At 39.4% G+C, this 20,486-nt stretch overlaps 1 protein-coding gene across 2 annotated transcripts in view; it reads left to right on the forward strand.

The window, feature by feature from the left end:
- CDH13 (cadherin 13) overlaps positions 1-20,486 on the forward strand; it is a gene marked incomplete at its 3' end in the record, with an annotated part of 447,244 nt that overhangs the window by 296,245 nt on the left and 130,513 nt on the right. For both annotated transcript variants that reach the window (XM_082289860.1, XM_082289859.1), the window contains exon 7: positions 13,880-14,058. In XM_082289860.1, the coding sequence (XP_082145986.1) occupies positions 13,880-14,058 (179 nt within the window). The remainder of the gene's footprint in view (positions 1-13,879; positions 14,059-20,486) is intronic.

Raw genomic sequence — 20,486 nt, forward strand, 5'->3', positions numbered from 1 at the left:
GTAGATCCCACTGCTTTAGGACCAGGCACAAAACCAGAGAATGAAAAATTTTCCTGACTGCTTTTTGTGTTAATTGCTTTCCAATTCCTGGATTCTGGGGCCACTTTGTGACTTTTCCACTCAAATCCTGATGGAGCAACACCTCCACGGTGTCTCACGCAGGCATTTTTATCCACTGCCCAGACCTTGGCATGCCAGTGAACAAAGCATTAGTTTAAAAAGAAGATTTTTGGAAGCCAACTGTAACAGCCCATTCAATCACTCTGCATTATTCAGGATATAACCTTTCTCCTGAGCACAGGAATCTTATTGTTTGGAAGCAGCAGAAGGTGTTTGTGTCTGGAGTTCCAGCAGTACTCACAGGAGATTCCACAACTGATGCACCACAGAACGTTCATCAATTTATTTCCTACACATACATGCACTAAAACCCCTCTGAAATTTGCACAACCAGGTCGTTCTGCAAGTGGGATGCTGTTGAATGATATCCTGAACTGCTGCTAAAATTGCTAAATTGGAATAAAAATTTCAATGGTGCTTTTCTGCAGCTTCTACTACCTGCTAATTTTGCAAAAGAAAGAGCTGATTTGTGAGCAAAATCTAAGCACAGAATGCCAGCATTTTTCATTTTATTTAGTATAGAACCCAGGTGTGGGGAGTGCTTCTTGCAAAACTCTCTCATTTTCCACCCCAGCACCCAGAAGATTCCCAGCTAAAGGAGGGAATTTTGGCTTAGACTTCATTCCAGGCACCAGAGTGAACCTATTGCTGTTGGATACCTGCAGCTTTGTTATTCAGCTAGCAACAGCTTTGTGTTATATTGCCTAGAAAACATCAGAATAACCAGTTTGTAATTGTCACATTTGACAAATAAATAAAATACTGGTTAGGAGGACTCAGTATTTCACAGTACAGGGAACTGGGAGAATGACAGGCTCAGGAGGTACAAGCAGTTTATTTGTTAAATATAGAAACTATATGGAACATTAGGGATTTTTCAATCATAGATTTTTAGATCTGAATTCGTCTAGAAGTTCCAAGGAAAACTTTGTCTCAAACCTTGATCATTTCAAGGACAGAAAATATCCCTGGTATTCAATAGAGAGACATAAATGCTTCTCTACGAAGTCTTAATATGTATTAATAAATATATTCTCTTTGGGGTTTATATTTATGTATATCTTAATACATATAACAAGTTATTAACCAGGGAAAGTCTGAAAAATTCAGAAAATATGTACAGAAGTCTGACATCTTCAGAAGTTAATCTCTTTAAGAGCATCCTACTCCCACCTTATTTTTTTTCACAGTGTTATTGGCACCTGTATTTCCCTGTTTTTGACAACATAACCAACTTCCCACCAGTTTTGTACTTTTAAAAGTCAGTGCTTGCATGGATACACACAGCTGGGATTTTTCTTTTCATTTTTAAACTCTACTGGTATTCTGTGTAAGTAGGAAACTTGTAAAATGTGCCATCTTTTATTTGCTTTATCAAATTACTCACTTGGTTAATTTGTAGTTGCAGTGTGTTAACAGATATATTCAGTGCAAAGAAGATCACTGTCAGATCTGGCTGTTAAAGAAAGTAGAAATGTACAGAAATTACGGTGTGGGATTGGTATCCGTGGGTCACTTTTTAGGTGACGTGGAAGTGACTGAAATCACAAATTCTCCTCTCTTTAAGCAGAACATTTGGATCAAAAGCTAAGTGAGCTCCCAGAACAAAAGAGTTTGCAGTTATTTGATGCATCTTTCTCGTAATGCTATAAAAATATAGAAGAACTTCATTCGACATTGGTACCTGTTATTGGAATGCCTCTTTCCTCTTAGGCTTTCCAGATCTCTTGTGGATCTATGATTTAAGCTACAATTTTCCCAGTTTGACACATAATCCATAGATACAAATCATTGTGGCTCATTTATAGCTGTCATAGGGTTTTCGCTGTAGATAAACAGACATAAAATAATTATAATGTAAAGATACCAAATTTGATAAGTTTGGGGAATTTTTGTTGGATTTTTTTTTTTTTTCTTTAGTAGGTATTAAGTTTGGGATGGGGTTTGGAAGTCACTGGTCTTGCCAAAAGTCAAGGAATTTATCATATAGCTGTAGTGGGAATTCTGTGATCCTCAACCCTTTGTTTATATAAATATTATGTGTAAATTATTGATGATCTCATCCAATTGTGAAGTGTGTGGCAGGGGCAGGGAGGACATTAGCAGACACCTCAGTGACAAAATCTGTGACTCAACTGCTGACCTTGTTGACTCTTGGGGAGATTTACAGCTCACATCCCTAGAAAGTAGGATTTCATACGAGTTACTGGGAAAACAAACAAATAAATCTCAAAAACACAAGGGCTTTGAAGTAAAATATTTCTTACTTGATTTTTTATCTGAAGTTTTGCATGGAAGAAACTCAAGCTCTCAGGGATTGTACCCTGAAGGTTGATATCATTTGGAATTTTCATTCTTCCATACACCTTGAACCAGGGCTCCACTCAAAAATATGTAAGAACTGAGGCTGAGGGGAAGCTCTATGAATGTATTTGATAAATGATGTTTACAGATTACCTTTGAACTTTGTGGTATATTGCTGTTGACATTTTCAACACTGGAAATTGTGAGAGCAAATGTCAACAGGGACCCCAAGGCAGGACCACCTGTGTCTGCTCCCACCTCCAGTGTGCCTTTCAATCTATTTCAAGCAGGGAAAGGGGTTGGGTGGAATGGACATTCACCTGTGGTGGCTCCACCCAGGGCATCCCTTACACAGGCCAGACCCATCTTCTCCCCAAGAGACAAGATTCCATTGAAGTCCTGAGTTGAAAACTTGAATTTTAAGTGTGTTCAGGCTCAGGGCTGTGGCAAAGTACTCAGTGGAAAAGTAGAAGTTTGAACATTTGAAATCTGTTTCTGCCTCTCCTTTCTTAGGATGATTTGGCACTGACTGATGCTTGTTTTCTTTTTTCCTAAGTAGGAATATGTGCATTTATAAAGTATAAATGTACTTGAGCAAGCCTGTGACTTAATGACACTATATTTGCACACAGCTCCACAAATCTTTATGATCTCTAAGTATCCAATTGCTGGCAGTGATATATCATGGCCTGTTCTGTGCTTAATTATTAATTTTACTTTAAGGAGTTTCATAGTCAATATTTAGATGGTTTATTACGTACAGAAGCTTTTCCGTGCTCATATTTTCTTTGCAGGGACATAATGTAGCCCTTTCAGTACTAAATCAATTACACACAGAGTTAAAATAACTTGATTTGTTGCTTAAGGTCCCTTCCCAACAAGATGCATCAATTCTGTGTGAGTAAAACCAGGAATATCACGGCCTGCTTTTAATCCTTGCAGGGCTTTGCAGGGGTCAGGTGCCAGTGGAGGCTGTAAAGTTGTAAAGTTGTGCAACACAAGGATCCCTTCAGCCCTAAGCAATCCTGAGATGGGGAGAGAAAGGGTTCTGGAGTCTGTGCTACCAGTACAAAAGTACAAGAGAATCATTTTATTCTGACCCTACTTTCCACACCTGTAGTAATGGGCAGAAGTAATAGGAGTGGAACACATCTTTTAAAAGCCCTGGAGTTTGATGTTTTCTCAGAGTTAGATTTCATCCAGAATGAACCACTTCCAAAGATGCTTTACCTCACCTTTCCCAAATTTTTACGTTAGAATGGGATGAACTGCATCCACAATTGCCAGTCCCTCTCCAGTGACTATTAAACACCTAAAACACCGGATATCTGAGCCTAAAATGATTGAGTGAAATTAACCACACTTGCTGAGCTAAATGATTTAATTAATGAATAAATTCAAGAAAGAATCCTTACTGAAAATATACAGCACTAACCCCAAAATATATTCTTGTTACAAATATGGATAGTTTTGAAACCTGTGATTTATACAAGGTGGTTTCAAAGGCCTGTTTTAAAATCACAGAGCGCACTCTTGCAGCATCTGAATCATTTATTCAATTCAGCCATCAGTGGCTTTAAAATACAATTTCACCAAAAAGATCATTTGAAGAAGGGCTGCAAAGATTTCTGCATGCAGATACCTCAATTTCAACATGGGGAAAAGGGCTGAAAACAATTCCATATTCTGTTATTCCAGGTTGCTTTCAGACAATGATCTGTATGGGCTTGACTGAAAGGCTGACCCATCTGAAGTGCTGGTTCCCAGAATAACTGAGGGTGTTTATCCTTCCTCCTCTGGATTCCTTTGCAGTGGGAAGCTGTTGAACTTGGTTCAGGAGAATGCATGGGGGAAGAATGCATCCTTTTTAAGGACAACTTTCCAAGACATGCTTTGTAATCCTCTGTAAGGATTTGTTTCATGCTTACTTTGAGAGCTTAAAATCAAATATTCCACTTCTGTTTGTGGTTTTAATAGGAATTACTGCATCTGTGATATGATTTACCCAGAAAAGTGCAATGGACTTAATGCAATTCTCTGTATGAAGAACGGGGAGTAGCTGCCCAGTTTATTTATTGGGTCCAGCAGTGAAGTCGATTATGAAATATTGATCAGGCAGGATGAATTTAAATAAGTTCAACAGGGCAGACACTACGAGATCAACCAAATAATTTGTCCAGGAGTTCAGCTGCAGAAGGGGGAAAAAGAAAAACAAAACTCACCTAAAAAGATCCTGTATTATGCTGAGAATGCTTATTCCTTAGATAAAAACTCTCAGATGTTTAATAGATCAAATGGCTGGGACTTGATGATGAAATCAATGCAAAGATGAAATAATACATCAGAATTAAGTGTGTGCTCTGGTTCCTGCAGAGGAAGATAGAAGCCATGTGAGATGATTTGCCTCCTCATTAAGACATCTGATTCTTCTTTCATTAGCACTACTTTTACAATATTGAAGCACCCTCGGCTTATATGGGTTAATTTTGGATTGATGTAGATACTGAGAGTCCCAGTGACAGATTCAGGGGTAACAGGGCTGGGAGTTTCAATTCTATTTCCACTTACTAATTTGAGATTAAAGCACAGCCAGTTCATATTAGTTAACAGGCAAAGAGTAGAGGTGAGAACTACCAAGGTGCAGTGACTGATGATGTCTGTGGTGCTGTATAGTCATAATCCTACATTCATATGAAAAGTTGGATATTTGTGTAAGTTGCTGGTAGCAAGAAGGGAAAGGGTCTAATGTAGAAGAAGCACCAAAAAAAAAAAGGCACAGATCATCCTTTTGTTTTGTCCTTCATTTCACTCACATATATTGAAGTGAGAAATTAGGGAGGTAAAAAGGGAATAATGCAGTGTAATGCTGTGTATACCTAATAAAGACCTTCAAGGTCAATGCTGTATTCCACAGCCTCACCTCAGATAAATCTTTCTTTTAGTAGCCCTGGGCTGAATTAGATCAACAGAAATTCTGGCCCACTGTCTCCAAAAGCATTTCCAATCAGGAAAGATTGGCCTTGCACTAAGAGGTCTTTTTAAAATGTAATATTATTACCTTTTAATCAGGAAGGATGCCAGTACCTTACTTGGACATAGAATAGTGCAAAGTGATTTCTGCGAAGCAATGACGTGTTTTTGATTGAAGCCCACTGAGACAGGGCAGTGTAATTGCTGCCTTTCTTATATTTGTAAGAAGTCAGTCAATTCCTTTACAAAAGTAGGTAATTTATGTAATGAGATCTTCCATCTGTGGGTGTGGCCCTGATCAAAAGATCATTGAAATCTGTGAAAATGTTCCCTTCTTAGAAAAATCTCTCCATTTTGTTCTAGAACAAGTCCTAATGCAGAATATACACACTGAGAGTGTAGCCTGGGATTTTTATTACTCAGTTCTCACTGACCGCAATTTTTACTGTTTTTTAAAAGTAGTCACTTAGTGTCCATTAATTACACTGTTTTATTTTGAGCTTTTTTTCCAATTTGGAATAATATTTGGAAAAATATTATTCCAATTTGGAATAATATTTTTCCCATTTTCATTATCAAACATTATTAGATTTTAATATGCTCCTGATTTAAAACACACTGCTGTTCCCTCCCTACCAGTGCCCCAAGTTTCCTTCCCAAAGGACACTGCTGCTTTGAAAGGGTTGTGGGATAAGATATACCTGGGCTGTTTACCAAGAACTGGGAAATGTTGTTTGGTCTCCAAATTCAGTCTTTTGTGGCTTGATGGATGTGAGCTGCGTTCCCAGTGATCAGCAGTGTTTTCTTTAATAAGGGCTAAGAGAAGAGTCTGTTCTTGGTTTTGTTGCCATTCCTGTAAGTACTCAGCATTCTAATTCTGCTTGACTGGCCTGGATGGAGATAAGGTGAAAGTGGCTTTGAAGTGAAAGATGGCCAGTTCTCTCCCGGAACTTCAGAATGCAAATAATTGTCAATCCTTTTTTACTAACCTAAGTGAAGTCCCTGAAACCTCTATTTTCTTTTCTACATTTATCTTGATTAAGAATGCCACCCTGCTTAGAGTCTGGGAGAAACTGGATATTAGCTCCTTTTGTGGGGAAGAAAGTTAAATGATTCACCTAATTTTGCCTGGTTTATTTTCTGTCATGAAGTTTAGGGGAAGCTTTCTACCACATTCAAGATGTAATTTCTCATGGGTATTTCTGGATATGAATTTACATCAGGCTTTATTTATTTGTATTACTTCAAAAATTGTTGTCTATTAACAATGTGCATTGCTCTGGCCAGAACTATACCACCCAGATAAACAGGGAAGGGTAAAGAATGGGTAACTATTAAGGAAAAGGTAAAGAAAAGCTAAAAGAAAACATTTGGATTATAAAATAAAGATAAGTGCAGAATATATATTTTTAGTAAGCTCTCTGCTTGCCCTTGACTATAAAGTTTGCATCTGCATTTAAACAGCTTGTATACGCCTGAAATCAAATTTGAATGATTGCAGGCAATTCCAATTTTACATGGGAACTGGGAAAACAGCACGGTGCATCACGTGAGTTGTGAGCATCTCTGACAAAATGTTTCAGCTGTCAGGCAGCTCAGATCCAAGGGCCCAGTGACTGAGCAAGGCCCTTTGGGCAGGAGGTGTCGAGTTTTGGGCTTTTTACCTCCGATAGTTTTATAAAAGGGGAGGGAAGAGCTCAGCACTCTCCACTTCCCCTGGTGCAGTGGTGGCCTGGAGTTCAGCTGGAATTGACCAAACTCCTCTTGGGATCAGGGCTGCCTTTCTGCAGTGTTGGCTGAAGGCACTCGTGGTGATAAGTTACACGGGGATTCTGGAAATTTCTCCATGTCAGCTTTTCAGCAAGGAAGCCAAGATGCTTGTGTATCTTGTTGAGAATGGTCCTGCCTTGTTTTTACAGGGTTGACTTAAATGATGCTTACATGTCTCATCTAGTCTCTGTTTGCTGTGATTTTTTTTGATTGATTTCTAGTGCTAGTCGAACTCCAGAGAGAATGTGGGCCCTTTGTGTTTTCTGAGTATGCCTGGGGCTGAATCTTGCTCTTTGTATGTTGAATAGATATTCTTTCACTCATAAATCACTGCTCTGTCATGTTCTCCTGCTGCGACATGTTCAATGCATATCATCATTTACATTAAACCATTTGCTTCAAGAGAATGTGTTATATTGCTTTATGAATTATGTGATCTGACATATGAGATTGTGTTATGAATTGGCACTTAGAATATTGGAACAGTGGGATGTTTTATAGCTCATGGTCATGATCCAAGAAGTAATTCATGCCTTTTCTTAATAAACTTTGCTGGTCAAAAGGGAAACAGGCATGAGAGTGTGATGTTTTTACTTAGGAAGGATCATGGTTAAGAAAAAATCTTTGATGATTTGCTTAAACCTGCAGCCTGTTCATATCTGGAGGAAGGATATTGTTTTTTTTCAGCTGCCTTTCCATTATCTTAAGTCCTCTTTTACTAAACTAGCAATTCCCAATCCATCTGGAGAGGCTGTAAATGAACAAGTGTGAAGAATTCCCCGTGTCTGAGCAAGGAAGGGTGGTTTGCTGAAGGAGGAACAGCCATAATGAGTAGAACTGGAGGAACTGTTGAGGGGAGGGCAGAGCTGGAGTAGGTCTATTTTTGTGATCCTTCTAAAAGACATCATCTTATCAATTCAGGGCACGAGCTTTTGGACAATACCAGATAGGAAATTAGACTTTGTTGATTTTACTCCTCATGCACATACCTGTTTCACGCTACCTGTAGTCTACAAGACAAAAGCCTTCATCCGTTTTTTTAAATATTTTTCTTTCTTTGTGCGTGGGAAGGTGCACAGGGTCGAAAATGTAGGTTACCTTGTTTGGGGATCATGAGTTTTGTCCAACACAATATGTAAAGGAGATCTTAGTGTTCTGAAAGGGTAAATGACATTCTTCACAGTTTCTCGTATTTGCACAAAATAGAGCATAAATTTCAGTATGAATATGCTACCACAAGATGTCATAATCTGGTGTGTACAGACAATAAACACAATTTGGGACTCCTTGGTGGGGCTAACAACTGTCCATGTTTTCACCACACAATTTTACCCTAAAGAAGGAAACATCCACAGCACTGTAGACAAAATACAACACACCAAAGTAAGATCCATGTCACATAGCTCCAGCTAATGCAAATTCCCTTACTGACATTCCATATATCAATGTCTGGCCTGGAGCAGAGAATACCTGAAAGCTCTTCACGTTCTCACGATGTGACAGTGGCTGCAGTGTGGCTGGGGACAGGACTGTGTATAAGTCATGCTCCAAACATCCCGGGAGTGAATAATTCATTGTGCCAACACAACTGTGCTGCTCGTGGGAAAAAAGGTTAAATACCAGTACTGCAAAAGGTTGACCTGCCCATACATCTTCTCTGTTCTGTCATAACTTTCAGTTGGGAATGTCCCATTATTTCTTACTCAATTTATATGCTTCTGACTGCATTAGCTCTCTATAGATAGTAACAATTCTTGACAGTTCTTCATTTCTACTTAATATTATCAAAGTTACTTTTGTGTACTGGGAGAAGTTTGTTTATTGTTCATTCCACAGTTCACCAGTTCATCTCTCCAGACCTGCTGGCTGCAATGCAGTGGCATTCCCAGAGTACTGCTCAGTGATGCCAGCTGATCTAGAGATCAGATCTAGAGTTTAAAAAGAACCTGCCAGACATCTAAATAGAGAATGTGGAGAAGCTTTACAGGGTAGAAAATTTTTGCCCTATACAAATATAAGACATGCTCAAAGCCTGAACTCAATAATTCTTACTAAATGTCTTCAATGAGCAATGCCTTCAAGTTTTCAATAGCACACATAACAGCAATTCAAATGCCCCTGACTGGAACCATAACAGACCTTTCCTCTTATATTTGTTTTGCTCCCCTGGGGCTTTTTGTCTTAAAGTACAAAATGACAATCAAACATGTAATTAGTTATGATGAGAATATACTCATTCGCTCCATTTTCTGAAAGTTGGGCTCTAGAGATATGGGTAACCCTCTCAGTTTCTTCCTTCTTTATCTCATTTTTCACTCTTTGTTCTCCTTCTTGGGTTGAAATATCTGTACTTTTGGAAAATATACCGTTGTGCAACTGATTGTTATCATGTACTTAGACACAGCTAAATTTAACGAGGAGGTGGAAACACAGCTCTTCAGTGCAGTCATGTTAATTAAGAGAACAGGCCCTTCCCTTTCTGTAACACATGCAGAAAACATTTAATGTACTGAACATAGAGTGGAGAACCACAGAAAGAGGAAAAATCACATGAGAAAACTCCATTGTGAAGTTTTTGAGCTCTGTAGCTCATAAAGTTAAGCTTTTCAGTCCTTAGCCTGGTTAGTATTTTATTTTTGGTCCTAAAATTCCGTCTTAAGGTTGTAGGCTCGAGACACTTGTTCACATTTCATCAGGCTAGAGATAAGCCTGACTTCCACTCCTGTCCATCTCTTCCTTTAAACCCAGCAGCTGCATATAGTAAATAAATAAAAGTTTAGTAGTAATGTTCTCTTGGCATCTTGATGCAAAAAAAAAGGAAGAAAAGGAAAGAAAAGAAAAAAAGAGTGAGAAAGGTTATTAAGAGGTTATTAACAAAATGCCAAAGAGCTTTTCACAAGAAACCATCTGTTCATATCACTCCAAAACTGTGCATGTATTATGTTTTACTTCTTTGTGCCTAAGGGGAGATTTTGCCAATATTTTCAAATAAGCAACACTTTGCTAGCTGCAGCCTCTGGAGCAATGGCCTGGGAGTGGGATCTGTGTGTGACCAACGAGGAACCCTGGGAGGCTCTGACTGATCCTGGGAATTCTGAGTGATTCTGTCCAGAAATAAATAAATAAATAAATAAATAAATAAATCTTGACAAGTAAACCCTGAATATGGAGGCACACCAAGACACAACTGCACCTTTCCCGGGAGAGTTTCCTCCCTGGATGTCTGTGCGTCATCAGCACAATGAAGAAGTTGCTGATTTTGCAGACATTCCTTCCCCAGCCTGATAAGTTAATATACATTGTTTAACATGATAATGTAGCAAGCTGTTGTTTTGTGGTTTGAAAGCCAGCTGCATTTGATTGACGCCAGGAATGGAAGTATTTGTAAAATGACACTGAATTAGATGCAGTCAGTTTATGGGCCTGGGGAAATGAATCTTTTATGAAGAATAAAAGTTTATGATGAAGGAGAAATACTGAAGAAGTGTGCATCTTGAATGAAGCTCTTTTGGACTGGATGCATGCTGCAGAGCCTTTCAAAACATTCCTTTGGGTCACTATATTTTTAAGAAAGAGATCTCTATATAAGTATTTTCTTTTGTGGTGATCCAATCCCAGTGAGCTGTGTTATCTCTCTGGACACCTCAGTTAGGATAGGGAATGTCTTCCCTGGAAATGTAGCTGTTGGGGTTCTCCAAAGGGTTCCAGGTGTATATTTTAGCTGCTGGATTAAATCCCTTGTGATTTTTGAGGCATCAGCCACAAATATGAAGCACATAGGGGTGTAGTTTTCTGTATGAGTTCCCAAACAAAAAGCCAGACACAACCTGCACTAGTACATAACAACATCTAAATACAATCCCCACATTTTATGTGTGTTTTTACACGTAATGAGAAGTTGTGAGAATAGAATAACTTTAAAATTAAATTTAAATGCCGCTTTGCTGGTAGCCAGAAACCAATACCTCAAAACTTTTGAGAGAAGAAGCACAGAAAAAGGATGGATCTAATTCTCTCCAGCTTCCCTCCTGGAGCTGCATCTCTATCCAAAATGAATGTAAAATTCTGCTCATCTGAGTTGCTGGAATTCTTATCTGTGTGCACCAAAGGAATGATTGCAGGGAGCAAGATAATGTCAAGTGAGTTGAAAGGTTAAAAACTGCAGCTGGCAAATCAGAATCAGATTCAGGCATTGTGTTAAGCCAGTTCTGTGCCAGAGTAACGAGAGATAGGGGATTTATATCAGATCTTAAAATTTACATGTGCCTTCCACTGTCTTATCATCAGAAATATTTCAGTAGGACAACTGTACAAATGGGATTTCTGCTTGAATATAAATTGTAATAAGTTTCTAGATCTCTGCTGAACATCAACTCATCTAATAGATTAATAATAATAGCAACTGTGTATTCATTCAAAATGTTGTCTACTGTACTTGGGTATGGCATTTTATTAAAGTGCATTCTTCAGGAAACCATTGTGTACTGAAACCCATTTTATTTCACATGAACTTGGGCACTCTTTAACATCCCTTGAAGATTTGCCTTAGTCTTTATTTATTTCACTGAAACCTTGTGATTAGGAGACCCTTGTGAAACATATTATCTAACACTAATATAAAAAACCCCTGAAAACTGTGATAAATTTAGAAAAAAAGCAGATTGTGCTGTATTTGTGAAAACAGGGTGAATCTTCATTCTTCAAAAAAGAAAGCAGCTCTTTTCTCTCTTCTGAATCAGCCTCACACAAAGTAGGTGAAAATATCAGGGCTGGGATCATCTTGTAACGCTGGAAAACATGGCATGGTATCCAGTGGTAAGCTTCTCTTTGAGCTGTCTGACCTTTAATCACTGGTGAATAAAACCAACATGCTGTCAGATCTCTGTTATTCTTCTCAAGGGGGTAACTCTGCCTGAAGTAGCAATGAAACAAAACCTCTGAGAGCTTATATCCAAGGTCACTACAAGAAGAGGCAACACTTTGTACATTGGGAGGTACAACAAAAGGGGGGAAAAAAAAGAAGATATGTATCTAAACAAGCCAGTTGAGTTTGTTTAACAGTGAACAGACAGTTGTTATATCAGCCTATAAATGAAACTGGGTTTGTTTTTATTTTTACCACAATATTTCATTTTTATTTGATTTTCAAAATCCAAGACCTTCAGAAAGAAAATAAACTCATTGTGCATGAGTGCTACATATTTCTGTTATTGGGGCACTTGTAATATAATGTCTTAGGCCTTGTCTGTATTATAAGGTTTTAACCTCTTGTAGTCATTCTGCCACAGAAGCCTCTGTGAATACTGAATACAGATCATATGGTCTTACAGATCTATTAAGAAGAGAAATGTATTTAAAATATGTTAATCATGATAGTTTAAAATAATACTGTCCCAGTCTGTGGGGAAAAGAAAGGGTTAGTTCCCACAGAGGAATTAATCTCTAACAGAGAATTATGACTCACTCTGGCACTCTGATTCACACATGAGATAATGGTGTCAGTGCGAAGTTACTTCAATGGAAATTGTGCAGATCATGGAATCTGACAAACTGCTTCAGTTGGGATTTTTAGCCCAAAGACTGGACCCCATCCTAGATTTCTTATTTTATAAAGTTTGCTAATGTCTTGCAGTAATCTGTTACTTTGATTCACCATTGAAATTACTTTCTTGATTTGATCATGACTTTTTGTTATTTGGTAGAATCTCATTCTGTCTTCAGCTCAATATTACCAGAAATATTTAATCTTGCTGTGACCATACATTATTTAGTTAGATTGCTTTTCAAACTAGTGCTTACATTTACAATTATAAATGAACAGATGAAGAAATCATTTTGGTCTAGGGGTGAGGATCTTACAGTTCAGCCCAGGTGTCTCATTACGCCCTTTCTTTGTTTCTCAGTGTACTGTACAGAGCTGACAAAATGCCATGACAGAATCTTCAGGCTGTGCCAGCCTCTGGGCTGCCTGTCTGGGGAAGAGGAAAAGCCTTGATCCAGGGATGCAGGATGTGCTCCCCTTGCTAAGCACAGAACTGGCAGCAGCTCAGTCCTCTCTCTATTAACTGTGATAAAGAAGCAGAGTGAGGTTTTTCCCCTGCACAGCATTTAGGAATCTGTGCAGGCAAAAGCATTTCCCTTATTACATTGCAGCTGAACTATGTGCTCAGGGAATTTCCTGTCAGAGAAACCTTCAGCACTGGAAGGACAGTGGGGCAAGAGAGATGGGGGGCTTATTGAGCTTGATTCAAAAAATCTCATAAATTTGTGCAAATTGAAACTAGTATACTGTAGGCTTTAATAATTACAAAATTTCTTATTGACAGAAATGACATCCAATCAATTTTTGAACTGCAATACTTTACAGTGCAAGTAGAGACCTTCCTGTTATTTCAGTATTGTTGATTTCGTTGTAGCCATCTGTGGACTGAAGTGAAAGAGATACAGCTGTAGCTCATTTAGTGAAATGCAGTTAGTATGGATGGCTTCAAAGCAGAGAGGTAGAGGCAGGTTGTGTTAGAGCACACAACTCTTCTGTTGGCTGAGTAACCAGCAAAGATAATCCGAACACAAGTACAACCTAAAGATCAGGTGGAACTACTCAGTGGTGTTGATGAGATATTTAGAGATTGGACCCACCTGGCTGTCCCAGGCAGAGGGAGCTCAGTCTGAGAGGTTTTTGCTCAGTGCCTGCTGTGTGTGCCCCTTTCCCCAGGAACCACAGTGATGCGCATGGCAGCGTTTGACGCCGACGACGCCAGCACGGACAACGCCCTCCTGCGCTACAACATCCTCAAGCAGACCCCCACCAAACCTTCCCCAAACATGTTCTACATCGACCCAGAGAAGGGAGATATTGTCACAGTGGTGTCCCCTGCGCTGCTGGACCGGGAGGTGAGTGAGCACTTCCCTATCTCCAGTCTCACATTTTGATGGTTGCGCCCCTAATCTTCTTGTGGGGTGTGAGATGAGGTTCTGAGTGTTGTTGTGTGGGATTTGGCTCAGTTTAAAGGAGTCTTTTTAGAGTTTTGTTTATTGTTTACTTGGACCTAAGAAGTTCTAAGCTCTGATCAGTGTTTATAAATCTAGTAGTTCGTAATTTCTGCTCAAGACATTTTGTGTTCGGTGGTGAGAGAGAAGCTCTCAGGATTAAGTGGAATTCAACTTAGAGTTACTAACTGACACCCAAAGCTAATTGTACATACACCTCACTCTGAGGTTATTAGTTTAGTGCTCTATATCCTTTCCTAGAATATCTTTATGAGTGGATTTAATGAACTAATTAACTTGGTACCCCATAGCTAAAAAAAAAAAAAGGGTAGGAAAGGAACAGGTAATCTACAGGTGGCTTTAAGGTGAATTACCTTAGTGCCAAAATCTATGCTTATAACAGATCATTAACATTATGAGAACATAAATTGATAGCAAAGAAATCCTAGGTATGATCATTTTATGTTCAGAAGATAATAAAGTGGAGCCAATCTGTTAATCCAAAGGTTTAGATACCAGAATGTATAAGATCTTGGCACCAAAAAGAGTTACTCTATAAATCACCATTTCCTTTGATGAAGTAGCCCTGGGTGCACTTAGATTCCTGGAGACATCCAAATTCTTTTCTTGCAGGATGTTTTGGGCATGTGCTGAGCACTGAGCTTGTCTTCTAAGCTGGTTACATTCAGGACTGTCCAATGTTCTCAATATTCAGCACACTATTTTTTGTTTTAACCAGATGAAAATGCTGCCCATACCACTTCCCTTTCTACGTGGGTAGGTTTTTCTACAGGCTTTTCCAACAGCAAACATTTCATAGGTAAACCAGGCACAGATTCCAGACACTCTGTGCAGTATAACTAAGGGTAAAACAAAGGTCTGGGCCTGTAGGTCTGTGTTTTTAAGTTCAGAGAGATTCGAATCTTTTCCTGTTTGGGTGGTTGGCCGCAGAATGGTGCCCAGGTTAAGGTTTATACAATCACTATCTTTTCTCCCCTCAAGTTTCCCTTTTAAATTCGTTGTTTCAGTTCAAAATCTTTTTACTGTTTTCTAAAGACAGTCTTAGGTATTTTTATTCCTCATAGATAACCATTCCCCAGATTAAACCAATTTACTCAAAATTAGAAAATCAATGGAAGGGAATGAACATGGCTGCTTTTCCCAGTGCCTTCCAAAGGTCACTGGTGATTCATGAAATAATGATGCTGTCTCCATGCAGGAAACCTGCCCTCAGCTGAATGGGTGTTATGGCTGGGTAGTATATCCTGAAAGCAGGATCTGAATTTCTCATGCTTTTTAATAATAATCATTCAATACCTTTACTTTGAAGGTGACATGACAAGCTGTGGTCTTGTTGAAACTCCAGAGTAATTGCTGTTGTTGTTGTTCCAAATCTGAGTGCTATACAAGTCAAGTGTAGAAGTGTACAATTTTAACACTAATACTAAGGATTATCTGCAGTTACAATCCAGTCTTGTCTTGTTTTGTCTGAGGAAAGGCTTGGGGAAAAGGATGTTTTCTATTTTTTCACAAGATTCTCTGGGCAGTCTGTCATCTTTGGGGGTTCAGCTTCTTCTCCCCCTTCCTGTTTATATGTCTTGAGTAGAAACTGGTGGTCAGACCTCCTTTTTCAGATCTGTGGAGTTGCCATTCATGATTAGAGATGTACAGCTTCTATTTTTAACCATAATTGCAGCTTTTAGAGACAAGCAGCCTAATGATTTTATTCTGAAAAAAAAAAAATCTGGCTACCAACTTAATCTCGATGTAATATAAATAACTCTTATGTATTTCTGTGTAGCTCGTGAAATTGAGTTATTGTAAAAAATTGTCTGTCTGAGGTGGGGACAGAGGGGACTAAAACATGGAGGAGGAAATGTCTGAGTAGTTTAGGAGGAAGAAATGTCTGGATTCCTGCTTGGGATATAAGGTGTCTACACATCACCAGGCTTGAATAAGTGGCATTCTGGAACAGTGCAGGGCTGGAGGGAGTACCCTGTGCCATTCCTCTGCAGGATAGCAGCTGTTATTAATGCCTTGTTTTTGGGAACCTGTGTAAATCTTAAATGTTTTGGCTCCTTGTCACAATCTTGCATGAAATGTGTTGTAGAAACACGGGAGGAAGAAGTCTTCCTTCCCCTGAAAGCCTTGCTAGAAGGTGTGAAACACCAGAGGGGACAACTGGGGATTAAGGACAAAATCCTCACAAAGGAGAATTTGTGAACAGGAGACAGGAATGGTTTTCTCTCAGCACTTCTCATCTTGCTTTTCTTGGCCTCTCAGTGGATAATGTGCTGTAGTAGACACACATAGGAAGCAGCAAACCTTTCCATCATGTTTTCCACTGCGTGGCAAAGGGAATGCATGGTGAGCTGATCCTGTTTGAGGACTGGGATTTGAGTCAGCAGCATTTGCAGCTGTAGCTCATGAAGATACACACAGTCTTTGTACGTGGGGTGAGAGGAAAGGGAGGTTGTGCAGGGGAATTCTACAGTCCAGACACTGCAAAAGCTGGTCCTGGTGAATCTGATTATTCAGGATTTCCAGTTCAAACCAGCAGCTTCTCCTAGGTTTTCCTTAAACCTTTAATTGGGTCAACTGCCTGTGATTGTAGGTGTGCTCTTTAAAGCTGTAGTAGCCCTAGACACCAATTAAGAAGCTGAATTAAAGTAAAAATTTCTCTAGGACGGACATGGAGAAAACTGTATTTCATTATCAATGTGTATATGCACCCGAGGTTTATATGAACTCTTCCAAAGCATCTCAAAACACTGATTAAAATTACTCCTATTTTCCAACTCTGTAAGATTTACTGCTGCTTGGTCCTTGATGCTTTTGGGAAACTCTCTGTTGCATTTAAGACAAATTAGCAGAATATAAATTGTGTGAGGGATGGTTTTGTGGTTTGTTGGTTTGGGTTTTTTTTCCATTTTAAGTATGATTTATTTCATGTTTGTGCATCAGAGGGAACAGGAGACTGGAGGTTTTGTCCAGTGGGAGGCACTGAGATGTGGAGATAGAAAACATCTGGCAGGTTTTGCACGTACTGGATAGTGCATATTGTTTCTCTATGCTTCAGCATGTTCAGAAAAGGAGCTATGGCCTAGTCTAGAAATTCTTGTTCCAGGGCAAAGAATCAAAGTACAGGTATTTACAACAAAGTAAAATAAAGTTTGGGCACCTAGAGAGCTCAGTTTCTAAATCCAAATATGTAGGTGGGAGATTCTTAGTTTGCATGAGTAAACATCTATGTTAATAACTTTAAAAGATGAAAATGAAAGAATATTTTTATTTCTAAAGTGTTATCAGGAAAAAAGTTATTTCTAAGTAGACACTTTTAAAACAAAACAAAATTTAAAAGAATAAAGGAAAGCATTAACTTTTTTCCAGTCAAATCCAACTGTGCGTCTTGGCTATGCAGGATCAGATCAAAGTGAAGAGAATTTTTTAAGAAGTCCTACAATTCTTCAAAATTTCTTTTTCTGTGACTCCCATTTTCTAAGTCTGTTGCTAAATGGGGAGTTTGGAGATGGCAATGCTCCCTGTTAGGAATTGCCTGGGTGTTTGATGGTGCAGTGATGGGAGATGGAGTTGCTTTGGAGCTATTTCTGTAATGGAGTATCACCTACAAAAAGTCCTTCTGTCCTGCCTGCACAAAAAGGGTGTGCAGGACCCCCCCAGGTTCCATCCAGCAGGATGCTGAGGGAATGCTTCCTGCCTCCAAGGAAACAGCACAGTGTGGGATTTGCGTTTATGCACCAGCAGATTTTTATTTTATAAATTTTTTAGATTCAGAATTGTTTCCAAAAGTGCATGGTCCTGGGGGTTTAAAGCAAAACTCAGGTAATTTCTCAAAAAACATCCATTTTCATTTTCAGAAGGCGGGTAAGGACACATTTTTGAAGATTAATGTGGGGGTTTTTTTGTTTTTTTTCTTGTGGGAGTTAGGCATCCTTGAATGTGTCAGTAATAAAGATTGAAGAGTGTTAGGGGGCAAATTATACCTCCAGGTATCTGTTGGAGAACACATTTTGATTCATAAATTCAGAGGAGAAGGATGCCCTCCATCAAAGTATATGGTCTAAATGACACAAAATAGAGCACAACAGGGAAAGAGAGTAAAAAAGCAAGAAAAAACAGGGGGAGGGGAAAAAGCTGGAAGGAAACCTTGAGGAAATGTTCTAAATTTAGGGATGGAGACTCCGGTACAAAGTGACACTTCCCTGCAGTGAGAGAAAAATAATTCTCCTCATGTTCATATGTGAAGAAAACGCTCGTGGTCTTGTAGAATCAACTCTCAGATGTCCTTTATGGGTCAGGAATTGGGTTTTCTACATGGCCACAATGCTGTTTTGCCAGTGTTACAGACCCCTCTGCTCTACAGGAAAGTAACTGTGATTTGAATAAATTTTATGACTAAAGTACTGAAAGAAAGCTGTCACTGCAGTTGCTTAAGTGAAATATTTACTTCTCACAGTTTGAGAAGTAACCTGCTTTGGCTTTTGATAGGAACTGCTGTGCTTAATTTGAGTTGAAGTTAACAAATGGTTTGAGCTATCTGCTGCACGCTGACATGTGTGCTGCCACACGTGTTCTTAAACAGCTCAAGGAAACCAGTTTGAGAGTTCTGTGGTTGGGAGAGACCCTGGGCTAGACTGAGGTGAGCAAAATGTGTGTTCTGCAGTGGGGCTGACACTGAGGTGCTTCCACAAGCTCAGGAAGCAGCTGCTGTGTTCTGTGACCATTTGAAGCAATCTTGGTGCATCAATCTGCCATGTTTGAAGCATATTTATTTTTTCCTCTCTTTTTGACTTGTGAAAATGGAGATGAAAGCCTTTTGCCAGAAACTCTGGGAAACCTGGAGTTACATCAGCCCGCTGTGATCATGTTTGTGTGAACTGCCCACAATAACAAAGATGATTTGGGGTCTGGAGCCTCTCCCTGATGAGGAGCAGCTGTGGGAGCTGGGCCTGATCAGTCTGGAGAAGGGAAGGCTGAGAGGGGATCCCATCAATCCATACAAATATTTCCAAGGTGGGTGCCAAGAGAATACTCTTTTTGGTAGTATTCAACTGCAGGACAAGAAGCAATGGCCATAAACTAAAACACAAACAATTCCACCTCAACGTGAGGAAGAGCTTTCCCTGCAGGGAGCAGAGCACTGGAACAGCTCCTCAGGAAGGGCTTGGAGTCTCCTCTGGAGACATCCCAACCCCACCTGGACACATTCCTTGTTGAATGGAACAACATTCCTGCCTTGGCAGGGGGTTGGACTGGGTGATATCCCCAGGTCCTGACCCTATTTTGTGACTCTGCAGAAGTTGACTGAACCTCCCTCTTAACCAGAGGTACCACAGCACGGCAAAAAGCAGCGTACCCCACGCAGCAGGTGCCACAGCTGCCTGGGGGTGATGCATGGCTGCACATGGGGGGCAATTCTTCAAGTCAGCAGCAGCCCACTGATGCACATTGAGCAGCACGCTGCTGGCGTGGAGCAGGGGCAGGAATGATCTGTACAGCATGAGCAGCTCTGCTGTGATGAGGAAATCGTGTTAAAAGGGCTGGACTTCTCTGAGGGGTTAGCAGTGGAAAATGGAAAAATCTTGTCCACTTCTGTATATGGACACCACAGTTTTTATTAATTTTTTCCATTTTGGAGATAGGTGTCTTAAGCAGTCAATATACTTATTACCTACTCGATCTAAATGCAAATTTTGAACCAACAGTGCACTCTCATTTTTAATGAAAAGATATTAATCTTTTCAGAAAATGCATTCCACATTTGATCTTCATATTAACCTCTAAAATATTCATATTTACAGCAATTGTGGGAAAACATATACCTTGGAGCATATCAGCTCTGAGTTGGAATAATTGCATCATTTTGTCTTGTCTTCTCTGACAGATTTCCCACTTGCACACCTTTAACTTGTTTTGCAATATGGTAAATTCCAGAGCTGAACCTCAGTTTCTATGGTTTAAGGGGTTTTAGTGAATGATATAGCAATATCTCATTTCTTTTTGCTTAAAATACAAGATAAATGAGGTATTCACCATTTTCCCTTGGTTAATGCGTTTCTCATACTCTGGTTTCTGATGCTTGTAAACCTAAGGAGCAGAGGGTCTTGAGTCAGAGGAAAACTCAAGGGCCTTTGGTGTCTTTTCAGAGAATACTTCACAGCCCATGATATCTGAAATATTAGAAAAGTAGAGAGATGGAGAGAAGAAATCTTCCAATTATAATGTTACTTACAGAAAAATCTACAGAGAGATGGAAAGTGCTTCTTTGTGAGATGTAAAATTATATCTGAAGTTCATTTTATGATGAACTT

This window comes from Coloeus monedula (assembly GCF_965178545.1).
Source record: "Coloeus monedula genome assembly, chromosome: 13".
Classification (NCBI taxonomy): domain Eukaryota; kingdom Metazoa; phylum Chordata; class Aves; order Passeriformes; family Corvidae; genus Coloeus; species Coloeus monedula.